The 25,588-nt window shown below is 47.8% G+C and overlaps 3 protein-coding genes across 5 annotated transcripts; 2 read left to right on the top strand and 1 right to left on the bottom strand.

Moving 5' to 3' along the window:
• The first annotated feature begins 36 nt into the window (after nt 1-36).
• LOC112875040 (ubiquitin-conjugating enzyme E2 28-like) lies at nt 37-1,384 on the top strand. Its single transcript, XM_025938725.1, has 2 exons — nt 37-648; nt 765-1,384. The coding sequence occupies exons 1-2, from the start codon at nt 370-372 to the stop codon at nt 1,119-1,121; spliced, it is 636 nt and encodes a 211-aa protein (XP_025794510.1). The 5' UTR covers nt 37-369; the 3' UTR covers nt 1,122-1,384.
• Nucleotides 1,385-3,333: 1,949 nt separating this feature from the next.
• Nucleotides 3,334-7,879, bottom strand: LOC112892752 (aspartyl protease family protein At5g10770-like). Its single transcript, XM_025959876.1, has 2 exons — nt 7,686-7,879; nt 3,334-5,131 (listed from the first exon to the last, which is right to left on the bottom strand). Exons 1-2 carry the CDS (start codon nt 7,789-7,791, stop codon nt 3,846-3,848), a joined length of 1,392 nt encoding a protein of 463 aa, XP_025815661.1. The 5' UTR covers nt 7,792-7,879; the 3' UTR covers nt 3,334-3,845.
• A 4,682-nt stretch (nt 7,880-12,561) lies between these two features.
• LOC112879040 (chloride channel protein CLC-f-like) lies at nt 12,562-17,775 on the top strand. 3 transcript variants are annotated; one of them, XM_025943363.1, is made up of 10 exons: nt 12,570-12,882; nt 12,919-13,246; nt 13,725-14,127; nt 14,457-14,651; nt 14,978-15,432; nt 15,503-15,607; nt 15,782-16,012; nt 16,161-16,376; nt 16,817-17,046; nt 17,186-17,775. In XM_025943363.1, exons 1-10 carry the CDS (start codon nt 12,803-12,805, stop codon nt 17,232-17,234), a joined length of 2,292 nt encoding a protein of 763 aa, XP_025799148.1. In that variant the 5' UTR covers nt 12,570-12,802; the 3' UTR covers nt 17,235-17,775. The 3 variants fall into 3 exon arrangements, 2 of the variants coding, with proteins under 2 accessions (XP_025799147.1, XP_025799148.1); XR_003225925.1 differs by having other exon boundaries at nt 12,562-13,246; nt 16,161-16,389; XM_025943362.1 differs by having other exon boundaries at nt 12,569-13,246.
• Nucleotides 17,776-25,588: the final 7,813 nt, after the last annotated feature.

The raw sequence follows: 25,588 nt of genomic DNA, 5'->3' as shown, positions 1-25,588 counted from the left end.
ATTCGGGACGCATGCCTGTTCCATTTCCATCCCATAGTGGCGTATTGGGGTATCACGTATGGTAATTGGTATACCTCACGCAACTACTTGTCGATCAATGGAGGCTCCTCGGCCAGTCACGGGCTCACGGCATGCCACCACGTACGCAGTGGGAGCTAGCAAGAACTCACAAGCCATCTCGATCCATTCCTAAATCCTCCATCTATATAATGCCTACTCCAACCCACAAGTTCGTTCCATTAATTCCACGTTACTGATCTCTGTTGGTAGAGGCGACTATCCATCACCGGAATCATCGATCTCCAGGCTGCTGATCGCTCGCTGCATCACCACTCACCAGCCCTGCAGCTAGAGGCAGAGGCGGCCACCATGGTTCCCGGCGGCGGCGCTCTCCGGGGAGCGGCCACCGGAGCGCGGCCAGACAAGTCTCGCCCCCGGACGACGCGGCTCGAGAAGGAGCTCGAGGGGCTCTGGGCCGACCCGCCGGAGTGGTGCGTCCCCGGCGCCGACGCGACGGACCGCCTCCGCTGGCAGGTCGTCGTCGTCGGCCCCGAGGGAAGCCCCTACGACGGGGGAGTCTTCACCGTCCGCGTCGACTTCCCGCGCGACTACCCCTTCAAGGCTCCCAAGGTCACGTTCGCGACCAAGGTGATCTCCTCCCTGTCTGAATTCTGAATTTCTGATCGTCGAATTATCTTCGGTTTTTTGGGCTGACGCGCGCATCCTTTCCATGTCCTTGTGCTGCTCCGCGCTTGCGATTTCAGGTGTACCACCCGAACGTGGATCCGAGGACCGGGCTGGTTTGCCTCGACTTCCTGACTGACAAGAACTTGTGGACGTCTGCGTGGTCGGTGGACAGGATCCTCCTGGTCGTGGTCTCGCTTCTGCACGAGCCGGTCATGGATGGCGCCGCCATCAACAGGGAGGCCGCGTACCTCTACAAGAGGAAGAGGCTAGTGTACGAGGAGATCGCGCGGGCCAAGACCCGGGAGCACGCCTCGGCGGCGTCACCGGGTGAGCCGGCGTCTTCGTCAGAGAAGAAGGAGCGCCGCCCGTCGTCTCGCGGCGTTTCCCAGCTGTGCCGTCGTCTCTTGAGAAGGGTGGCGTCTCTTCGGACTTGATGGGGGGCAGGGCCTGCAGCTGCAGGACGCCCTTGCCTAAAAGTTGTGCAATGGATGCTGCTGGAGCTGGAGTGCTGGACACGCAGGTGATGAGTCTTTCATCTTCAGGCCATTCTATGCTTGCTACTACCTTATCATTCGTAGCTCAACAACTAGTGTTCAGTTACGGAGAGATTTGTACGTCGTTGTTTGGATGGTTTAGAAAAATGATTGTACGAATGATGACAGTAGACATCGATGAGCTTGTGGGCGCTTAATCAGTCGCTTGGTGTTCTGAATCGTACCCCACTTTTCTTATTTGGGTGCTTTGCTTTGGCGAGGAGGATCAGGATCTGTGATGCATTGTGCCACAGAAACCTTTCGATGGAGACGCAGTTATCTTCGAAGGCGACGTCCTGAACCTGTTTTCCAGCTTTGAAAGCGTGGAGCCGTCCAAATAAAAAAAGTTGGAGATAACCACCGCTATAGGTTAACCTTTTCTAGAGTTCCAATTATAGGTCAATCTTGTGTACTAAGCTTTTCAAGTTTCTACTTTAGCAGTATCTGTTTAGGGAAAAGGGTGAAGCTAGCACACCGGTTGCTTACAGCTGGAAGGGCAGTTTGCGGTGAGTAGGCGTGGTGACTTCCTGACAAGGATTCCTACAACCAAACTTAGGAAAAGATACGGAAAAGGCAGGCGCAAAACGCGAAAGAAAAGTCCTATAGTATAGTTCAGTGACTGCTCAGACTGCATCCATGCGTGACAGCGTGAGGCAAACTATGGGGGAAAGCACGGGCGCAGCTGAAAATGGACTGTATGGGCCTGATTAGCACCACGAATACACACCTCTAGCAATTTCGGCCCACAATTCACGCAACACCAATAGGCCATAGCAAGGCCCCACGTCCGTCCACCGACATCATAGAGCGGGTCCTCCACTCCGCCGCGCCGGCGCGGCCTGCAAGTTTCTTCGCCTCGCCGGCATCGTGTACGCTGCAGCTGCTGCTGCGCACGCCGTTTCTCTCCGCGCGAAGGGGGCCACCCGAGCTGGCCGAGACACGATGATAGCTGCAGCGACCGTTGCTGGTTTCCGGCACATGATCCCATCGTCCTCCCGCACAAATCGGCAACCGTACATCAGGATGGATATTGGCAAGCACCCCGTACCGCCGTACCCAAAGCCGTAGCCAGCTACGGACGAAACGAATCCGCCGGTCTCAACCTGCGAGGTGAGCTGGGTGGGCGGCCTTCAATACGACTCCTTTCGGCACAGCTACGCCCGATCCGATTCCCCCGGCGGGTCCGACGGTGGGGTGGGGAAGAAACTGACCGCCGTGTCGTGCGCGGGACCAGCGGACGCCGACGGAGTACCGAACCTGCCCGCGCCGACGAGACTCGCAGGGTAGTACCATCACCCCGTCATCCCCCAAAAGATATCATGAGCCCCCGGCCGGCGCGGCGACGACGTCGCGCGCACCTCGCTGAGCGGATCACGCGAGGCCCCCTGGTCGCTAGCGCAGCAGGCGTTGTGCCGGTGGGAGGAGCGGCGCGCCGGGGCCCGCGGCGCCGAGCCGGCCGGCACGCGCGCCCCGTCCGTTCGCGCTACGTTCCCGCGCCGGCCGTCCGACCCCGTCGTCCCCCCAATGGCAATGGGGCCACCGCGCCCACCAGGAGCGCACCGGCCAGACGCTACTGCACAAGCTGAATCGCTGAGTACGTGGACGGCTCATCGGCCACCGTTGGCAGGGCTAGGAGGCCTCGCCTGCCTGCCAGAACGACTGTGCGCTCAGGCCCGTTCGCTTGCAACACGAACATCATCTGAGAATCGAGGTGTTCAAAGGAAGGGGCCATCAGTGTCCTAGGGAAAAGGTTCCTACGTGTGTCGTCTCGGCTGCGCAGGTGCAAGTCTGTCGTCCGCTGATCGGATCTCAAAAGGCAACCGATCGATGAACATGCTTCGGCGTAAAAGAATGTCGCGTTGGACATCTTTTCGGTGCATAAGCATGACGGAAAAGCACTGGCAAAAAGACTACGCGGCGGCACCGCTTTCCTGTGCTACAATTATTGGAGACCCAAACATTCGAGCAACTAAAGCTTCTCTCTTTATTCTCCTACTATATAGTTGTACTACTCCACTGTGCAACTTTGCAAACCACTTGTTGGGCCCATGTCCGTTCATACTCTCTTTATTGATCTATAATAATAGTAATAATAATGATGATTGCAAGGTAATAAAGCCAGAGAAAGATATTTTCATTTCGTTAATGCAGTAATGAAAATCATCTTTCACATAAGTAAAATGCATACATATCATATCTTCCAGTTACAATATTTTCCACTGTGTACAAGGGAGGAATAATCCTTGGAAGTTGAAAGGAGGAACTCAGAAATATACAGTCCTTTAGTTTACCTGCAGAAAGTAAACTTTTGACCAGTTGTACTTGCCAAAGAATCACATGAGAGTGGCTCCATGCTATCTGTTGGCTATGTGAATTTTAATCTTCTTTTCGATTGCTGTGTTTTCACTTTTCACAGATCTGGCCTGATGAACAAGCTAAGATAATAAATAGCCTGCTACTCCTATAATGTTTTTGTGTTTCTTTTATGTAACGACGATGCACACCAAGCTAGGTGCTTGAGCAACACTTTCTTCTTTAATTTACCAGCTTTCCTGTACCTTGCCTCGTCGAAGTGATGGGCTACCAAGTCGACCGGTCCGTGTGCACGCGCGTATAGCTTCGTTCTCAGCTGCACCCGCCGGCGGCGAACCCGATCTTGTTGCTCTTGACGTCGTAGACGACGCTGAACGTCTGCTGCTGCGTGTTCCCGATGATGGCGGCGCTCCGGGCGGGCGCGAACGCCAGGCACGTCGTGGCGCTGTCCACGTCCACGAGCAGGTTCCGCGCGGCCAGCTTCAGGACCGCGCCGCCGGCGAAGGCCATGTTGACCGCCGGCGCGCGCACCTGCGAGGCCTGGCCCTGGAAGCACGTGTCGAGGATGGAGAAGGCCGACGCGCGGGGCGTCCCCTTCATGGCCGCCGCCACGGCCTTGCTCAGCGCCGAGTACACCCCCGTGGGCAGGCGCGTGATCACCGTGCCGGAGTCGATGATCGTCGGCAGGCTCGAGTAGGCCGACGACGACACGGAGAGCGGCCTGCCCGCGACGGTGATCCCGGTCAGCTTGATGAAGTAGAGCGAGTCGTCCAGCGAGCTCGATGCCATGGGCGTGTACGAGTACTGCCCCGAGTTGTAGGAGCCGATGGACAGGTACCCGGACGACGACGACGTCGGCAGGCAGTAGGAGAAGGAGTAGCCCAGGCTCGGCGCGAGCTGGTACAGCAGCGACAGCTTGTTGCGCGCCAGGCCGATGAGCCCCGCCGAGTGCCCGAAGAGCCCCTCGTTGTCCTGGCCGCACCCGTAGTAGAAGTTGGGCATGCTGCTGGAGCCCAAGGACACGGTCTCCTTGCTCAGGTACCCGACGGAGAAGGAGCTGTCGCCGTAGCTGGCCTGGTAGACGCAGACGTTGGATTTGGAGCAGGCGGCGGGGTTGAGCGTGGCGGAGGTGAGGTCGCCGCACTGCGGCTCAGAGCAGGAGACGGAGGCGTAGGAGCTGGACGCCTTGGGGTTGAACACGGGGCCGGACTGGCGGTGGCACGACACCACGCAGGGGGAGCACTGGAGCCACGTGAGCGAGGAGCCCGTGTCCACGACCATCACGTACGACTTGGCCGGCGTGCCGAGGCCCATGCGGGTGACGTAGTTGCCCACGCCCACCGAGGTGCCCGGGCCCAGCGGCACGGACGCGAGGGACTCGTCGGGCGCCGCGGACGACGACGACTCGTCCAGCGCGGTGGGCCGCGAGGACGGCGTCTTGGCGAGGCGCGCGGCGAGCGATGCGATGCGCGCGTCGTCGTGGGTGAGCACCGCGGAGAAGGGGAGGTCGGCGGGCAGCGGCGCCGGCGAGCAGGGGCTCCGCGGGTGGTGCAGCGCGAGGTGGAGCCCGGAGCCGTTCAGGTGCGGGAAGTCTGCAGCTGCAAGTAGTATTTTTTTTTTACCTCCGTCAGTGCGTGAAAAATTACTGCGACCGTGACAAAAAAAGAAGAAATTGTAACGTTTTTTTTTTGTGCTGCATCATGCACACCAAGAAAAAGGAAGGCAGCATTATCGCCGCCACGACGACACCGAGCACGTACGCCATGCACTAAGCCTACCGCACCAGTTGCTGTCGTACAGTTTTTTAGTAGTGCTATGATTAGATAGTGATGCACAGCGTATGGACGTCTTACCAAACGTTGCAACGTGGCCAATACAAATTTAAGGCGAATGCAATCGTACAGTTACGCATTGCCATGCTATTTCTTATTTTTAAAAAATAGATTTGTACTAGTGTTGCGGTGAACTTGGACTAGCAGTAGTGTTGTTTTAGTTTGTCTTGGAACATGCAGAGCAGTCAGTCAGATCTGGAACGAACTGCTGGCCAGGCTAACTCTCATTCCCAAGGAGTTCAGGATCACATGGTCGAACAAACACTTTTTTTTTCTTCAAAAGATGACCGAACAAACACATGCAAGAATGTTTTTTTAAAAAAGTAAATAATCCTTTTATTTTACAGGTTGGGACGGCTTTGCTGGCGGCGATCACATGACGTGATACAGCCATAGAGGGTGTATGCATGTACCATGTACGTACACCTACAGCTCTTGGTGATCACGAGAAGGGCCGCCTTAGAGCGTACCCATCAGCTGGTTGTAATCGTATTAATTCCATCCAAGACGTGATAGAGGTAGGAGCTAGTAGTTGGCAGAGAAGAAGCTATTATGGGCATGAAGTTGCGAACAGTACGTACGGCGCCTACCTCATGACTAATGAGACGCATCAAGCTTGTCCTAATACATTCCCACACATGCATGTACTAGTAGTATCTTGGAGGCAGATTGGGCAATCAAGTGTTAAGGTTGAACACATGCTCGATTCATAGAAAACATATTAGCTCTAGCCACCTGCTAAGAACAGTCAAGTTGGTAGGTACTCATGGCCACTGAAGATTTCATTCCCACCTCTGTTTAAATCAGTGTGTGATTTTCACTAACGAACATGCGACACGAGAAAAAGAAAAGGGAACGGAGCCAATGAAAAATGTTTAGTTGGTAGTTAACAAGGTATTAATGAGGTCCTAACAGAAAAAAAAAAGAAAAAGAAAACGTCATGCTAAATGGCCACCAACAGGATAACTGGAGTGGTTGTCGGCTTGTCACAATGGACCATCCGTTTGAGCACGCCTTATGTGACTTTTGCGCCCAAGTAGTCAAGCACAAACCTTACAATCATATTGCTCTCCCTCTATATATTTTTTTTGCAAGGAAAAAAAACAGAGAACGCCACCAAAAGATAGTTTTCCCAAAAGGAGAGGATTAAGACTGTGTACTGCACTGCCACACTGGACGATCGGAGGGCCCATTAGTGGCTATTCTCACTCACTTGCAGTCAAGGAGTTTTTGCAAAAAAGGAAGCAGGACCACCGCAACCCCAGGGGCGGCTACGCGCGCAGTACATTTCCGGCAGCCACGGGCTCGTGCGCGAGGAAAGGAGGACGGCATCTCCGCCGCGATCGGCATTGAAAACCATGCCTGCCCGGCGGCGGCGCCCCTGGCGCGGAGCGCATTGGCTGGCCGCCCATTCCCGCGGCCATCCTTGGCTTCGCGGCCGTGATAGATACGGTGGTGGTTGGCGGTGGGAATCGGGGGAGAGCGGTTGATTGGTTTCACGGGGGAGAGAAGAAGCAGACGCGTGCACTGAACCTGAACTTTGCCGAGATTTCACCTCGTCAGGATTAAGTTAAGAGTGGCAAATTGCCAAAGATGCGTGCAGTGCCTGCCTGTGTGGTTGTGAGCATGTCGGCAGACACAAACAACGAACGGTGTCAGCAAATCGGCGTACGGCGCGTCGTCTCCTCCACTGTTTCGAGTCAAAACAGAGAATAAACCCGACCCCAGCCAGAGGACAGAGACTATCAGCAGCAGGACAAAGGGTGACCACCAATTGGCCGTCAGAAAGTACACGCACCTAGCTGGACGCTTTCGATCGAGCAGGTGGATATGGAACCGTGAAAGTACCCGTAATCTATGGATCGTACGTGCGGTGTACCTAACATACTATTCTACTGTTGCCGATACCAATTTTCCTGCGAGTGCTGAGAAGATTCGATCTCGGTTGCGAGCCCTTTGGCTACCGTCCTAGCTGTCAACTTTCATTCAGTTATTAGTTATTACCCACTTTATGCCTGTCGTGGACACGGCAACAGGTTCAGCATCCGTGCTTCAAAAAGAAAACTGTGTTTTTTTACACGAAAAGAGATGAGCTAGAACCACGATATTTTTTTGCCATCGTAGTTTCAGTTCCGCGTAGAGATTGTAATTCTAGTGCCGGCGATGATTTTTTGCTTCGAAAGAGAGAGAACAAAACAGGGATGTCTAAGGTCAGTAAAGCTTCACAAGCCCGATCGATCAGTCGTTACATGCAGAAACATACCAGACCTGACTGACGGCAAGCAAAACATGAATAGTTAACGGAGGCCAGGAGCAGTACCCTTGACTTGAGACGAGCACGCATCGGTGATGTCCCTGACTGGAGTGGCCACTGCGAGGAGTAGCGAGAGGGCAGCAAGTCGAAGCAGCGACGCCATTATCTCCATCTTATCTGAAAAGCAGCTTCCTCTCCTCCTCCTCGGGGGTGTCTGGCTGTGGCCTGTGGCTCAGCTCTATAGCACTCCTGAGCCCGGCCACCTCGCGGCCTTTTTATAGGGATCCCGACGGAGCGCCCTTCCTGCTTGGGAATCCCAGCGGTACGGTAGCCTTTCACTCTCGGCGGTTTTAATCCACTCCAACCACCTGATCACTACCACTGCTTCTATAACTGTTTTTTTTCTTGTTCTGATAAGGCTCTACAGGGATTTGATCAAGGCATGAATCTCCTTTCAAAATTCTATTTGTTTTTTTTCCTGCCTGAAAGCTTCTGATGCGAGTACTTTGTACTGGAATTGTTGCTCTCAGAGCTAGGGCTGTTGCTCTCTGATGTACGCAGCGAGATGGTAAGGTAACGAAGCAGATCGAAGAGGCAGCTGCTTTTCTGCAACCCGAAGCCAAGGTAGGTGCACAATTATGGAGCCGGCTTCTGCTAACCAGGCCCAATTAAGCCGGCGGTTAAGCGCACCTGTCAATCTAAACAGAACTCCCGTCGGGTATAAATGGCTGGCGACATCAGTCGTACTAGCTTTGACAAATGGTGGACCGATCGGCCGGTGGTTACCAAATGGCAGATGATATGAACTAGCTAGCTCTTGGTGGTGGATCGGTGGATGCTGTTTTAGAACCCACAATTTGTCCTCGCTTAATTTCATCAGCAGAAGTCCTACCACATGCGTGCGGGAGGGAAAAAAAAAGAAAAGAAAATGAGTAGTGGCTTGAGCCAGAGCCAGCATCTACATGTAGGCTTGGCACTACCGCATGTATAGATAGCCACTTGGTTAGGGCTGCGGTTACTAAACCTAGTGCAGCCTCACTCTCTCTTCAGATCAGAGGAAAAGGAGAAAGTGACCTGCTATCGTATCATCCCATCATATTATCATGTTCCTGCAGCACTAATAATCGAGCTTCAAGTTTCAGTCATCGAAGAAGGAAGTAAAAGAGAATCTAGCTAGGCGGCATCTGCATCTGATTAGCCGGCTGTGGAATCTTTTTCCTCGGAAGCTTCAGCGTGACGCCTCTGATGGGGCATCACCACCAGCAGCAGCACCGGAACACGCTGCTGCCTGGAAACGATAGGGGAATGATCCGAAGCAGCACGCACCAACCGGCGACACGAGCACCAGCAACGGAGGCGTCCATCTCACCAACCACGTGAGCTGTTCTTGTTCCGCCGCGCGCGGCCTCACCGATCCATCGGCGGCGGCAGCAGCAGCTCGATCGGCGCCTAGCTAAAATTCGTGCCCGCCCATCAAAGGCGAAGAAGAAAATGGTGCGCGCTCGTACGTGGCGTCGAGGGAGAGGGTCGCCGCCGGGGAGTTTAGGTGGCGCGATGCATACATGGTGCGGCGAGGCTTTATGGGTTCAGGCAAAGGAAACCTGCACTTGATTATCTATACGCTGCTCCTTTTGGGAAGGAACCTGAAATTGTGAATGCCCCCCGGCTGGTAGGTACGGGCGAATGTGCGATGATGATAAAGGCGACGAGCTTCTCCATTCGACCGCGGATGAGGACGTCGTCCTGAGTTCGATGAGGTGCGTGTAGGTGTCGTGCTGAGAGCCTGAGATGTTTCGGCATGGTGCAAATGGAGAAGAATGGTGGTGTGTACGAAGAAATCTAAGAGATGAACCGATGCAATCTTATCTCCAAATCCAAGTAGTCTTCTTCAGTTCTTTTTCCTTTTTTTTCGTTTGGAAAAAGTGCAAAAGTGAGGAAATACAACCAGCTCTGTTTTTGAAGAGAGAAAAAAATCGATCTGCCTCGGTTTTGAGCCGTATTTGAGCAATACAACCAGCTCTGTTTTTGAAGAGAAAAATCGATCCGCCTCGGTTTTGAGCCGTATTTGAGTCCATGAGACGTTCAAAGTTTGGGCCAGTCAGGTATGCAGGAATTTTTGGCCCAATCTTGTCGCCATTTGGGCTATTACTTCTTTAGAGTATATGGGCTATTACATCTACACAAAGGCCAAAACTAACTGGGCCAACTGACCTACAGCCACCATATCCGTGCGACCGGGGGCCTACGGGGAGACTATACATCGTTTATCCTACGAATATTGGATCCATCGCCTGAAGGACCGTGCGTCCGCTGGTGGGCTATTCTGTTACTTTTTCGGCCCAATAATATTTCAGCTGCCCCTATAGGCCTAAGATCCTGGTGATTAGATATACTATTGCTATGCACTTCTAAAAAAAATATACTATTGCCATGCTGTCACAGTCATAAGATAAAATGGAGTGGTCTACAGCTTTGCAGGCGTAGGGGTGCTGCTGCATGCATGCAGCGCATAGCAGCAGGTAGAAGCCTAGAAGCTAACAGTCAGCTGAGCAGATACTCTTCGGCATTGGCTAGCGCATAATTTATCTTTCTTCTCTAGTATATAAGTATAATTTATCTTTCTTTTCATTCTTTATTCTTGTTTTCTTCCATCATTTTCTATTTTTTCTACGGATTAAATTTTGTGATTAATATAAATACAATAATATTTAATATTTTTTCTTATGTTCTCTTCTGTTGTGCCCCTACTCCCAATTTGATAAATTTTATTTTATTCTTTTATTTCTTATTCTATTATTTTTCTACCGGTCCTATTATTTTTATTCTTTGTTTAATTTTATTTTTTTCTTTACTTATAATAAATAAATATATCCATTTACTTATATATTATAAGATATTATTTTGTTAAATGGATACGGTGAGAGCACTAGTAATAGACTATTTGTTTATAGTTATGGGCAGATCACAGAAATATCCGTTTCACCTATTCCCTCCATTAGCATTTATCCACTGTTATTTCTTTATTTCTTTCTATATATTTCTATCATGCTACAGATGGAAGCGAGTTGCAATTTACATACTACTATAGACACATTCAAGTGCACACGTTAAAAGAGTTAGAATTTGAGTTGCAATTTACATACTACTTTGAACACATTCAAGTGCACACGTTAAAAGAGTTAGAATTTTTTTCTTTCCATTACTTTCCATTTCTTCCCTTTTATTCTATTTCCTTTTCATATAGGCAGGAGCAAAAAATGAGTTTGTGTTAACACGTGTATATATAGTTATAAGAATATTTTTTTCCGGTTGTTCCTCATGTAAAGTTATTTATCTGCATGTAACTAATTTGTTCCCAATGTCAAATTATTTGTTCGCTTTATAGATTAAATTGTTCCGACATGTTGACTCTTTTGTTCGTGATATTTATTTTCCATTATTTAGCCTATACAATTAAATGTTCGTGATGTTTAATATTTTATTCGTGATGTTTAATATTTTATTTATTGTACATTATTATTTATGCATTGTGTTTAATTTTATTGTTCATAAAAATAATTATTTATTCGTGTTGTTTAAATTTTTGTTCCCAGTCTCCACAATTAATTATTTAGTATTAAACAAAATGTTTTTAAAAATATCATGCAAATATAGTTAAGTGTGGTCTTGTTTTGAAAATCTTGTTATATGAAAGATAATGGTGTAATCTAAATTTAATTTAGATGCTCGGTTCAATATATTTATAATTTTTTAATTTCGGATTTGCATACACACGACTGGTGTCAACATCCTTGTTTTCTTCTCCACGCATGTACAACTCCCCTATTTAGAAGGCAACGTGCCGAGACAGTTCATGGATGATGTATTATTGGGCTTGCGGCCTATCTAAAAACCACTTTTGATTAATCTTTTGAGGTGATGGGTGGTGGAACCGTCGCCTCTTGTGATGCCTAACCGTATCTGGGACCTACGGAGTCAAACCAACCACTTGGGCCCTATTCAAAGGAAGAATAAGCCGAGCATAGGTTAGCAAAGGCGCTTCGGCCTTGGCCCGCTGTCTGAATAAATTGCTCGTTTGTCCAGTCAGATCAATATTTGTGCAGACAGTTTGAATTTTGAAGTTGGAACTATTTGAATCACCCCAGCTATGTATGTTTCTTTAGGCATCTAGCTTTTAAATTTTGATTATTCGAACTATTTGGTTCACTTTAGCATGGTTTAATTACCTAACTTTTTAGTTTTGCAATATCCGTGGATCGCCTCACACCCACCATTAGATACCATAGCTGCCCAAGAAAAAAAAAAATGGAAGAAACATTTTGGTGCCCGGGGCGAGAAATTAGACTACTACGTCGTAGACTCGTAGCTACCACGTTCTCCCTAGAAGCTGTCCACGCCCAGTCTCCAGCAATCAACTCGCGGTGCGGGCTTTTTTTTTTTAACGTTGCTTCGGTCAAACATTGATAACCAGTTAACCACCACCATCACGTTCCTCTTCCCACGAACGCGATGCTCCCACAACCAGTTACCATCACGATAAAAAAAATAGCGCAACCTGGATATCCTTGCGGATCCTCGCCACAGATCCGCACACATGGGTACACCAACAGAGTTTCTTTTTTTTTTCGAAAGTAAATTAGAGTTGTTTTCCCAACAATGAAATACTGGTGCTACACCAAAAAAAGCTTCACAGCTTCAGGGCGCAGCTGCTGCACAGAGGTGTGGTGCTGGTGCCATGCCGGCACGGCATGCAAGATCCGGTCCGTTCCTCGCTGGGGATCTCACTCGCATCGTCAGATCAGATTCACACACGCACGCAGCTGCAGCAGACAGCGGCGCTTGCCGTTGGACTTTGGACGGCAGGCGCGCGGGTCGCAGGTCCGCGCGGCCCGTCGGTCGGTCGGCCGGGCCCCCCCTGCCTGTCTCTGTTTCTCTGCCACTGCCACTCTGCCGTGCTTGTGCTCGCGCTCGCAGTCTCGCCCTCGTGGCCTCCTCACCCCGCTGCCTTCCCGCGTCGGCGTCGCCGCCCTCCCCCGTGTAAGAACCGCCATCTGAGCACGCACGCCTCCGCGCTCGTCAACCTCTCCGCTTTGCCTCCCCGGCTCGCATCCGCCACTCCAGATCTCGATGCGGCGTGCGCTCCCCTGACAGACACACCCCCGGCTGCGTGGCGCGGCGTCACCATGTCCGCCTGCGACGACGACCACGCCTCGCTCCTCAGATCCCAACCGGCCGGCGCGCCGCTGTCGCCATCCGGCCCCTCGCCGCGCGGCGGGGCGGCGGGGCACCACCAGCAGCAGCAGCACCACGCCGACGTCGAGGCCGACGAGGCCACCGTCACCGCCTCCCCGAGGCGCGCTGGCGGCGTGCGCGGCCTCCTGCGCCACCTCGAGCGCCGCATGTCCGCGCGCGGATCCGGGCCCGGCCGCCGCCCGCACCAGCAGCATTACCAGCAGCTCGACCGCCCCGTGCTAACCGAGGAGCCGTCGCAGCGGCAGCGGGAGAGGCCGGAGGCAGGGGAGGACGACGAGCTCGGGGACGGCGCGCCGCCCGAGTGGGCGCTGCTGCTCATCGGCTGCCTCCTCGGCCTCGCCACCGGCATCTGCGTCGCGGCGTTCAACCGCGGGGTGAGTCAATGCTTTCTAGTTATTGGGATGGTTGGACGTTGCAGTAGTAGTAGTGCAAGTAAGTTGGTTTTGGTTGCGGAGTCGTTTGGTGTAACATTAAGTAGCCTACTTTTGGAATGTGTAACTGCTATGCAAAAAGCTACTGGATCATATTCACCACATGCTGCAAATTTGATTCCATTTATGTCTGCCCAACTAACAATTTCGTGCATCTCCCTAGATAAGGTTACTTGTTTTTGCACTTTAGTAGTAAAACAAACTAATGTGGAACTAAGTGACTGTTATGGGGACTGAAGTGATGGATGTCCAAACACAAGAAAATTTGTTTAAAACCTGCTCGGTTTGAAAATGGAGTACCACATTATGCTAATGTGTAATTATCTCTGACGCGAACACTTCGTTTTGAAAATAGCCGATGTTTTGTGATTGCATCTTGAAGAACTGATTCCATATACAGCTGCCTTAATGGCTTTGCTAGGTTCATGTCATCCATGAATGGGCATGGGCTGGTACTCCCAACGAAGGTGCAGCATGGCTCCGCCTGCAGAGGCTAGCTGATACTTGGCACAGGATATTACTGATCCCGGTGACTGGAGGTGTGGTTGTAGGAATGATGCATGGGTTGCTCGAGATATTTGAGCAGCTAAAACTTGTGAAATCAGGGCAGAGGCAAGGAATCAACTTTCTTGGAGCAATCTTCCCAACCGTAAAGGCTATCCAGGCTGCTGTTACTCTAGGGACTGGCTGTTCTCTGGGGCCTGAAGGTCCTAGTGTGGATATTGGCAAGTCATGCGCAAATGCATGCTCAGAAATGATGGAGAATAACCGGGAAAGACGCATTGCCCTCGTTGCTGCTGGTGCTGCTGCTGGCATCGCATCAGGTATAGTTTCATTCAATGACGGGTTACAAAATGCCAATGTCATCTAAGACCTGGTTGTGTTGGATATGCGAAAAGAGTTAGATGCTATTGACATGCCAACTTTCATTTTCTTAAAAAAATGGCCTTTGGTTATTCAACAACTATATTGAATAGAGTAAACATAGAGTTGCAATCATTATAACAAGAAACCCCCTAAATAGAATAGCTAATGACTAGCAGTCACAATGCTGTTCAATAGCCTTACGCAGTTTTGACTTCCAATCTGTTATTTCACTCTTTTTCGTGATACAGTTTTGCTAACAGACTGCTCCTGGTGTGTGGCTTTTCAGGCTTCAATGCAGCTGTTGCTGGGTGCTTCTTTGCCATTGAAACTGTATTGAGGCCCCTTAAAGCAGAAAATTCGCCTCCATTTACAACTGCAATGATAATATTGGCATCTGTTATATCATCTACTGTATCAAATGTTTTGCTTGGAGCAAGACCAGCTTTTATAGTGCCAGCATATGAGCTAAAATCTGCTGCAGGTAGCTGCTCTGATCCTTTCTTACAGTACTTTTAGTAGTTACCCCTTTTTTTATCAAGCTGTGGGGCACCCCTTGCAAATTCCTTTTTTTTCTGTTGTCAATTCATCAAGCCCAAATACACGGCTTCATTTTTTTAGGTTATGGGTATAACATAGAACTGATTTTCTCATAAGTTCCTGGATTGACCTTTTCTGTAAATCTTTCAAGTTCCATTCAGAAATCTCAATATCCTGTGATATTGGCCCTCCTATTTTTGTCATTTGAATGTGAAAATGTGTCCTTTTATGGTTGTCGTAATTTTTTTTATATCTTCAACCTGTCTGCAGAGCTACCCCTGTATCTCATCTTAGGAATGCTCTGTGGCGCAGTCAGTGTGGTATTTGACCGACTGGTAGCGTGGTTTTCAAGGTTATTTGGGCGCATAAAGGAAAAGTGTGATTTTCCTATTATAGTGTACCCTGCTTTGGGTGGGCTGGGGGCAGGCCTCATAGCTCTGAAATATCCAGGGATTTTATACTGGGGTTTCACAAATGTTGAAGAAATATTGCATACTGGGAAAAGTGCTTCTGCTCCTGGTATCTGGTTGTTAACTCAACTCGCAGCTGCAAAGGTAGTTGCAACCGCCCTCTGCAAGGGATCTGGCCTCGTGGGAGGGCTATATGCTCCAAGCCTGATGATTGGGGCTGCTGTTGGAGCTGTATTTGGAGGCTCAGCTGCTTATTTAATAAATTCAGCTATACCTGGTAATGCTGCTGTTGCACAGCCACAGGCCTATGCTCTGGTAAGTTTTGCAACCCACTTTCCTTATTCTACAAGTAAATGTGCACGAACACTGATTTTCTGAAATGTAGGTTGGAATGGCTGCTACACTAGCTTCAGTCTGTTCAGTCCCATTGACTTCAGTGTTGCTTCTCTTTGAGCTGACGAAGGATTACAGGATTTTGCTTCCTCTCATGGTAAGTGTTAACCGTTAATTTGGTCTTTCTATATTTTCATTACACAATGTATAATCATAAATTTCTCTAGTTATTTCTATTACCATTTTTATGCAGCGGACATACCGGCCATTTTCATCTCCTATTACATGTTTGAACTAATACACATTCTATTTCCTGGCAATCTTCTAACAGGGAGCAGTTGGGTTGGCAATATGGGTTCCTTCTGTAGTAAACCAACCAAATGACAATGAGCCTTCTGGTTTTAGAACACCAAGACGAGGGTATTCTTCAATTTCATCAGAAGATAGAAATGGCAGCTCGAAGCGAGCTGATGGTGCGGATGACCTCGAACTCAGTATTATACAAAGTGATATTAATAATTATGGAACTTATAATGAAGAAATGCTTCTGGATGATTTGAAGGTTTGTCAACCTCTATTCTGGCAACTTTTACCCATATCCAGTTCTTGATATCATATATAACATGTTTAATTGACTTATTTTATAATGCTTGAGAAATGCAAGTTTGTTGTGCTATTGTTTATGTTTTTGTCTATACTTTTTTAATCAGGTCTCCCAGGCCATGTCAAAGATTTATGTCAAAGTGTTACCATCTGCAACAGTAACAGAAGCTTTTAAGCTATTGCATGATAATCAGCAAAATTGTGCCCTTGTTGTGGACCCTGAAGATTACCTTGAAGGAATTATTACATTAGGGGATATTCGGCGCATAGGATTTGAATTACATGAGGAAAGCTTCATTGATGGAGACTACCCCAAGACTGATGTATGTTTACATGGTGAAAGAAACTTCTTCCTTCCCATAAAAAATACTGCCGCATGTTTTAAAAATATGGCAGGATCACTGCTCTTCATTAAGAAAGAATGGATTTTTTTTTACTACATAAAAGCCTTAGCACACAGATTTGGTCCAACATTGGCAATCTAAATAATGAGCTATGTTACTTTTTTCAATGAGAACAACTCAGTAACAAATTATTAATGAGTACGACATAAATACGCCTGTGCTAACAAGTAACAAATTAGTGTGTGCCATTTTTTCTTGGCTTAAGCTAACCACGTCTTTTAAGGAATCGGTAAAAATGTGATTCAAATTTTGATGTCATGTCTATTACATTTGCATTCATCCTAGCTTCTAAAGATAAACAAACATTTTTCACACTTTTCTGGTTGGAAAAATGTATTAACTCAAGGGTTATTTTGCAGAACTCATCCTCCATTTCGTCATGTGTTACTCGAGGTTTTCAGTATCGGGGGAGTGAACGAGGATTGTTAACATGCTTTCCAGATACTGATTTGACCACTGCGAAAAATCTTATGGAGGCCAGAGGGATAAAGCAGCTGCCTGTAGTTAAGTGTGGTGTTGGCCATAGACCTACAGGAAGGCGCAAGCCAATTGCCCTTCTACATTATGATTCTATTGGTTGCTGCTTGCGGTTAGTCCTAAGCTTATATCCTTTCTCTCAATCCTTGCATTTTCTTTGTTTTATTGAACTTTCCTTGACCTACTAGTATAGGTTAGTTAGTACTGCTGCTCATCTATGCTAATACAGTTAATTTCATTTGCTTGTCAAGGGAGGAGATCGAGAACTGGAAGACCATATACCAAAGAATGGCTTGTTAATAATACAACTATGATGATATGATTATTCATTCGATTGTCAAGGGAGGAAACTGTAAACTGAATAGCATACATAAGAGAAAAGAAGACGCCCCCCTCCTCCTATAGCAAGTGGGCACTGAAAAACGACAGTGCCCAATGATACCACAGAAGCAAGTGATTACTTCAAGACATCTCTACGAAATGCAGATACACTGATACAGTTACCATACAGGCAGTTTAACCTGTATCGTTTAGATGCCATTTACTGTAATCTTAAGGGAAGCTGCACGGGCAAAGCCTGACAAACTTTGCGAAGATTTCTTCTGCCGGTTTCATGTGGTACCCTGCCTGACACGGGAGAGGGGTTCAGTATGGATGTGTAGAGTAAGAAGGCGGTACTTTTTACCCTCGTACTGCTTGTAAATTGTAAGCTGTAGTACAGCCTGGTCTCATTTCTTTTGCTGTGAAGCAGCATAAATGTGCTCCAGTGTGGCCACACGAGAAAAACTGCTTGTGCAGTAGAATCTTCAAGATGCAAGATAAAGAAACGCTTCAAGATGTATTTGCTTAGATATGCTGGCAGGAGGACCCTTGTGCCATTTCTCGTGTCTTGATCTAGGATTCCAAGTACCAGGGTTGCGAGCGTGGATGGTTAAGATGCTCGATCCCCAGGGCGGTCAGCTTCTGCACTCGGCTGCTTCTGCTGTTACGGAGACGGCACGCACGCTCCATGCCCGGAGAAGCCAGCCCACCTCCTGAAAACTGCGTACACACAGGCCGTACCCGGCCCCGTAGGCCGTAGTGGCGTAGTGGATGAGACGGAGAAGATGCTCGTCGATCAATCACGATTCAGAACTAAACCGCCGGAGAAGGAATCTGCATCCGCTCCCCGATCGACGACGACGCCCGTCGCTGCTGCGGAAATGGACGCTCCGCTGCGGAAGGAAGGAACGGAATCCCCGGGATCCCGACAACAGCCGCCGAACACATACGTACACCCCAGCTGCGGCCAGGGCAGGCGAAAGCTCGGTGCGCACTCGTTTTCCACGGAAACAGCGACCGTTTTCCCACGGCACTACGGGCATCACGCTCGCACACAGCGCGCGGGAGGAAATGATAACGAACACCGCTGTGTGGTGGTAGGGTGGGAACAGACTATTTGGGCTCATCCTGCAGAGCCGAGCCACACGATGGCTGATAGTACGACGTGCGCCGGCGCAAGCAAATTCCATCGCGTTTCCAGGCCGCGGCCCCCCATGCCGAGAAGCGAACGAAGGGATCGGGTCATCATCGGGAGAACGCCAACAGACAAGAGGATTACCAGTCGCATAACATTAACGACAGACGGGGCCAGTTGCAGAGATGCATCCAACGCAAGATAGAGAGATTCCGTGCAGCTACAACGCAAGCATCCAATGCATCCAGCTAGCTAGCCATGGTTGACACACATTGACCTGACGTCCTGACCCACTTTTCTTTCCTATCTATATAAGCAATGATTATACGCAGCCTACCTCTAGTTTATTTAATCTATAAACAAACCATTGGAGCCTGCTTCCTTGCTTGGTCTTAACGTGTGGATGTCTGTTAATAATTAAGGAGTTCTTTTGAGCGGATAATTAAGGAGTTTTATCAGAGACTTTTCGTTTGAAAGGACACAGCAGGAGACTCATCCATTGTTAGCGAGCGTGACGCCAAGAAATTCTACGACTAGGATGGCGAGCGAGCGAGCGACGTGACGTGCGCCGAACCGGCCGGGTCTTTCTACGAGCTGCGACCTCAAGGGGGATCGGAAATTCGGAAGAATGCCATGACGCAACGGGACAAGAGAGAGAAAACGATGGAATGTGCATGCTAATGTAGTTTACAAACAATTCTACACATACGCCAGCTAGCGGAAGCGCCCAAGTTCGCAGCCCTAACACGTACCTGTTCTCACTTGAAAGCCCCATTTGAAGCACAGCGACTTCAAAAAGAAAAAAAAGATCATTGTCAAGCTAATTCATGATTAATTACTATATCGACGTCGATGATAACCAGAGACTTCATCATTTCATGATGGATGTTGGATACCTCAACCGCCGCGAATAAGCAAATAAAATCTTGCGTCACATTATTACAAAATAAAATACCAAAGTTGGCGTATTACTAGTATTTTTTATTATGGGTTAATTTGTTCTGTGCCGTTACAAATATGCAAGTTCAAAGGTCTACCATTAAACTTCATCTATTTCGAATGGTGCCATTAGAATTCACGAATACACCACCTCGTGCCATTTTCTACGGCTGCCGCGCTCTTGGGCCCATGTGCAGGCTTGGGTATTTCCGTATTGCTGCTTTTACCCTTGGCCGGCGCGGATACACGTCTGACTCCGGCTGCACCTAACCAGCTGGCCTCCATTCCTCCCCCTTCCCCGGAACCCTAGATCCCCAAATCGGCCGACGGCAGCGAGAGGAGGCGGAGGTCGCCCGCCGGGCATATGCATCGGGTGACGGGGACATGTCGGGGTTCAGTCCTGTCGGCAGTCCGATGAGGTCTGCATCGTCCTTGGTTAGCAGAAGCTGGAACAGGGCTGAAGGTGAACCACTTCCGTTGATCGATTGCCCGAAATATCAGATTCCGGTTGTTCAGCTTCGAAGCAAGAAAACTGAATCTTACGGGAGGATCTTCTACAAGTGTCCTAACAACTTCCCGGTTAGTTTGATTTGAATTGTTAGCAAAGACAGCTTGAGTTTGATTTCAGGTTGATCTTGTACAAACCCTTCTTTCTAATTTGTATCACGATGATGAAACTTGTGGTTACTGCTGGTGGGAAGCTGACTATGTGAAGTTTTCTCGAGGAAGGAGGATGAAGGAACTCCAAATGGCCGAAGCACATGAAGTTGCCAGAGATGGAGCAGTTGAATCTGAAGAGCTAAAACAGCAGTTGATGGAGATGAAGCAGCAAATATGGGACGTCAAACAACAGATAGGATATCTGATGCAACATATTGTAGAGCTGAAGCAACAATTGTGCCAGGGAAAAGTGTTTATAGCGAACAATGCAGTTTTAGCAGTTGTGGGTGTTGTAATTGTTCTAGTTGTGGCTATATTTTGCAAGCAAAACCTGAATCCTATCATTGTATCTTGTGGCAACAATGAAATGTTCATTTTCTGGCAACATTATATCTTGTGATTTGATATGCAATTGTTACTTGAGAACAGGTTCACAAATACCACTTAACAAGTGGATCAGAATAGCATTAAAAAATTCATTAACAATTGGTTCACAATAGCATCAACAACTGGTTCATAATATCCTTAACCCAGCAGGTTTAGAGTACCCTTAACACATCAAGTTCACATCAGGTTGAACTACAAAAGCATAGATATCAGCAGGTTGGCATTATTACACAAGGTTCACAGCCTTTCATAGAACATGAACAACATGCCCAACCAATCTCTCAGGCTTCTAACTGCTGTAGGAGGTGGAGCTGCTGCTGCTTGAGCCTGCTTCTTCTTCTTAGGTGTCTTTTTTCTTCTTAGGAGTCTTCTTTTTCTTAGGTGGCCTCTTCTTTGGTGTCTCCTTCTTCTTCTTTTGTTGAGTAGAAATGCCTTCATCTTCTGGCTGCCTCTTCTTACAAAAAAATATCAAACATCTATGTATCAGCTACAATGTTATGAAATATTCAAGAAGTTTATCATGAATGCCATACCTCTTGCTTGGCGTTTCTGCAACATCTTCTGCTGGTTCTACAAGCTTGCAAGACTTGGCAAAATGTCCATATCCTTTGCATCTACCGCATCTAACCTTCCTTTTGGGTCCTTTTTCAAGAGTTCCTCTGATTCTCTGGACTTCTGGCCGGCCTGCTGCTTTTTTCTGCAGTGGTGGCCATACTTTGAAACCCAGAGCAACTATAGGCCATTGGGACCTATCTGGCATTGTAGTGACTTTGCCTTCATATGCTGCCTTGAACTTAGCCACAAAGTAGTAGTCATGTACAAATCCAGAGATCTCTACACCTCTATTAGACAAGATCCAGGCCAGTGCATGATGACATGGTTTTCCAGTTACCTTCCAAACTCTGCGAGAGCATTTATGATTCTTCAAGTCAACTGAGTGCCTTCTAGTGTTGTCGTAGGCATCCACTAGAGTAACCTCTGCACAGTCATCATCACTTCTTGCAACCTCGACAACACTGAGGTTGCTGCTCACTTGATTCAGCTCCTTTAGCATATTTGGCAGTATCCCATCTGCCATCTTATTTGCTATTGCTTTCTAAGCTACCTCTTCTCCATTATGAGCTCCCTTAACCCATCAACTAACTCATGAAGCAACAAGCCCTTTAAGTGTCTAATCTGGCTATTAAAACTCTCTAAAATATTATTTGTCAGGTAATCACATTTGCTTACTTCTGAAAACCCACATCTGTACCACAACTGTTGTGATGTTCTTCAAGGTACTCAATAGCATATGGGGCAACTTCATATATCTTCCCAATATGCCATTTAAACAACCATTCAGTGTAAGCTCTTGCTGCTGGATATAGGTGCTCAGTGAAAACATCACTTTGGTAATGCTTGAGGAAATTTCCATACAGGTATCTCATGCATTTCCTATGTTCTGCTTTAGGGAACACAACACCAACAACAGTTTCCTAACCTTTGCATGCATCAGTTGATATGACTAAACTAGGTGGGGAGCCTATAGCCCTTTGCAACTGCTGCATGAACCACACCCAATTATCTTCTGTCTCAGAGTGAAAAATGCCAAAAGCAACATAGTATAACCAATTGTGTCCATCTACTGAGGTGGCACTGACCAACTATCCAGTGTACTTGCCTTTCAAACTAGATACATCCACTCCGATGTATGGTCTACAACTAGCTAAAAACCTATCTATACAGGGCCTCAATGCAACAAATATTCTCTTGAAACACATCTTTTTTCCTATCTTCTCTACATCTATTTCAACAAAATTTCTTCATATTTACCATGAATTTTCTCAAGGGCAACCTTGATACCTGACCAGGCTTTGGAATACTTCAACTTTATTTCATAGTCTGACTCTAACTTTTCCTTTGCATCTTTTGTCCCCTTGTGAGGGTTCTTCTTCACCAGTCAGACAGCTTGTCTGCAACCTAGTCCTATGTAGCCATCTTGCCTTCCACAAGCTTGGTTGTTGGGCAATTATGCTCTGCCAGGTAGCACTTTGATCTGCACATGAACATATATCTTATCAGGCTTTGCACAACAACAAAAAAGGGTAGTAGACAACAAACAAAGAAGCCAACTAACAATTATACCTGAATTGCTCTTTTACCTTGTACCCTAGAAGCATGGATGCGCCATGGGCAGCCCTTATGTGCACACTTGGCAATGAACCTTGTTGGGTCTGTCTTCAGGTCAGCAAACTCAAAACCTTTTACAATGGCATAATGCCTCACTGCTTTTCTGAATGCTACGATGTCAGAAAATAAAGCACCTTCACAATATTTGGATGTTCAGGGTCATGAAGCACATGAAGCTCCTCTGGATCTGCATCATTCACCTCTAACTCAGGATTAGCATATGGAGGAGGACTGTCATTGTCAGCTGGCTGTGTGGGATGTGTGGGCCGCGTAGGCCCATCTTGTGTAGGAGGTGGAGCAGGAGGTGTTGGCATATAAATGTGTTCATCATCAACACCAACGTACTCCTCCTCATGGTCAAATGGGTCAGGCATTGAAGCATCTGCCTCTTTAGCTGCAGGAACATAAGATGCAGACACTCCAGCACATTCATACTCTGTGCTAGTTATGTTAGGTCCAGACTGTCTGGTAGCTGTGTTAGGATCAAGCTGTGTACTAGTGGGTACATCAAGAGGTGGATCATCAAGTGGAGGTATCATACACAAAGATGTTAGATCATTAAGCTCATGTTCTATTCGGCTCTCCACAACTAATTTATCAAAGATTCCTACCACTATCGTGCAGCTCATCTCGGTCTTGTACATTTCAAACATGTCAATCATCTGAATCTCATTATCTAATCTTGGCATCCTCTCCCATTCTCTTGTCATAGAACCCTATTTCACCTCTTTCACTAAGCTTAACATCAGCAAATTTAGAGAAAAAGAGCCTATCTCCATTTCCCATCGCATCACTGTGCCTTCGGTGAAAGTTTTTCTACCATTCGAGTCTGTCGTCACAAATCCTTGGACCTTAATCTCTAGCGCGAACAACTCATTCCCACCACCAACACAGAACCGCAAAAACTAAAGCTAAGCAAATCAATGATAGCAAATCCTTGCGCGGAAAACTTCAATTCAAACCTACGCCAAGACATTAATCCAAGGTGATTCGCAACCACATGCAGTCACATACATGGATCGAGAATGCGTACCTCTCCTTGTCGTCGTCCATCTCTAGATGCCGTGAACCATACATGTCGTCGAAGGCCTTAGCTCAACGAAGCACCTCATGCAGATGCCCAGCGGGTGACCTCCGCCTCCTTTCGCCGTCGTCGGCTGATTTGTGGATCTAGGGTTCGGGGGAAGGGGGAGGAATGGAGGCTGGCTGGTTAGGTGCAGCCGAGTCGGGCGTGTATCTGTGACACCCTAGGTGTCTAAAAGACTAAATAAAGATCCATAACATGAAATCAGGCCTAAAAGCGTAAGAAAAGTATAAAACAACTTATCAAAATCTACCTTTCAAGCAAATGAATATGTGTAGCTGAATATATGCATATACATATGAACCTTTGCAAATAAATCGTTATAACTTTCAAAGTTGATCACATCTGACTCTAAAAAATTAATGGCACATCTGACATAATAAGAGCAACAAAAGTCTAGTTGAACTCAAGGGCTAAAAGTGCAAAAATTCACATAAAATGACGTGTCATTTAAATACTAGTTTTTGGAATTTCAAAATAACTTTTTATACATTGCTCAAATAAATATAGTCATAAAAGAGAAAATGTACATCTTAAAAAGTTGACCAAAAATGGTATTCAAATATTTGTTATTCACCTTAGGAAGAATGAGTTTTCACTCTTTTTCATCTAGACCCCTGCTATTTTTGCTTCTCGCGCATAAGTCCCATCACCTTCTCCCTCCTCTCTCCTCCCACTGCTCTGTCCCATTGCTGGCAGGCCAGCTGGCCGGCGCACCCGGCGCAGCTGAGCCCGCCCGGCCAAGTGGGCCTACCAGCACCTGGAGATCTTCCGCTGGCCCACAAAATCTGGCCCTCCCCCTTAGGAAGCCTCCACGCGGCGGTTTTCTTCTGCCGCGGGCGCTGCTGCTGGCGCCAGCGAGGCAGCTACGCCCCCGGTTTTGCCCCCATGGTCGGGCTTTCCCCTGCGGCTCGTGCCTAGGCCGCAATCCTCCCTCCCGCGCCTATAAAAGCCCCACTCGAGGCCCCTAAGCTCGCCGCCCCAACACCAACTCCGGCGAGCAAACATCCGCGCGTGGACGCGCCACTCCGCCCCCACATTGCCCAAACCAATCCTCCCACCACCTCCTCTTCCTCACCCCGAAGTTGCACGGCTGGTCCCCATGCCCTCTTCCTCAACGGAGCACTGCCACCACGACCGGCACCTGCCGCCGGCTCTATGCCACCGCCGGCAAGCCGCCTCGATCCACTCCTTCCCCATCCAAGGCCTCAAACAGGTGCAGTTTGTTCCCTTCTTGCCACTCCCACCTTCGCCCCTCACTGCCGGCGACCCTAGTCGCCGAAATTTGGCCAGCAGTCACTGTTTCCCTACACAAAGGACCCTTATGTTTCGATTTCAATCTTTCCGAGAAGATTTCTGTAAAACATCTATGGGACTCATTTGTAAACCAGAACTAGAACTTTGAAAATCAATCTATTAACTTTGAAGATGCAAAACAACTCACAAAAAAATCCTAAAAATACAAACTAAGATGTTCTGGACTTCTTAAGTTAAGATCTACAACTTTGTAAAATGATCTTGGACTGTTTCCACATATTTTTAGCTATAGATTTAAATCAAGTTGAAATGTCTTTTAGTTGTTGCAAGAGTTTCAAGAAAGAACTGCTCATGAGTTTTGGATGGTAGCTTCAGTGCTAAGAGTAAAGCCTTTCATAAAAATTTCATGCACTGAATCCAATCACAACTAGATGTTTCGAGTACTTTTGTTATATACTAGATGCAGTTAAACTAGAATTTTAGCCTCTGATTCTTGCATAGGAAAAATCTACAAATTTTACAGTAGAATAATCATGCAAGTAAGTTTGTTCAGTAAAAAGTTGAACACCAGTTCTTGCATGGTTTGTTCTGAACAAATAGATCTTGATCCTAGCAGGAGCTGTTTAATATAATTTTTCATGATTAACCTGCTGAATAAAAATAGCTAAAATTTTTACATTGAGTTTATACTTAAGTAATGTG

This window comes from Panicum hallii, chromosome 1, assembly GCF_002211085.1.
Source record: "Panicum hallii strain FIL2 chromosome 1, PHallii_v3.1, whole genome shotgun sequence".
In the NCBI taxonomy this organism is placed as follows: Eukaryota; Viridiplantae; Streptophyta; class Magnoliopsida; order Poales; family Poaceae; genus Panicum; species Panicum hallii.
This window is presented reverse-complemented; position numbering and strand designations above follow the sequence as displayed.

What these genes read in the sequence shown, in the direction of transcription:
- LOC112875040 (XM_025938725.1), top strand. Translation starts at nt 370, where the DNA reads ATGGTTCCCGGCGGCGGCGCTCTCCGGGGAGCGGCCACCGGAGCGCGG. An exon ending in AGGTCACGTTCGCGACCAAG is followed by an intron (nt 649 to 764) that starts GTGATCTCCTCC and finishes TTGCGATTTCAG; the next exon opens with GTGTACCACCCGAACGTGGA.
- LOC112879040 (XM_025943362.1), top strand. Translation starts at nt 12,803, where the DNA reads ATGTCCGCCTGCGACGACGACCACGCCTCGCTCCTCAGATCCCAACCG. An exon ending in TGCTGCTGGCATCGCATCAG is followed by an intron (nt 14,128 to 14,456) that starts GTATAGTTTCAT and finishes GTGGCTTTTCAG; the next exon opens with GCTTCAATGCAGCTGTTGCT. An exon ending in GGATTTTGCTTCCTCTCATG is followed by an intron (nt 15,608 to 15,781) that starts GTAAGTGTTAAC and finishes ATCTTCTAACAG; the next exon opens with GGAGCAGTTGGGTTGGCAAT.
- LOC112892752 (XM_025959876.1), bottom strand. Translation starts at nt 7,791, where the DNA reads ATGGAGATAATGGCGTCGCTGCTTCGACTTGCTGCCCTCTCGCTACTC. An exon ending in GTGCTCGTCTCAAGTCAAGG is followed by an intron (nt 5,132 to 7,685) that starts GTACTGCTCCTG and finishes TACTACTTGCAG; the next exon opens with CTGCAGACTTCCCGCACCTG.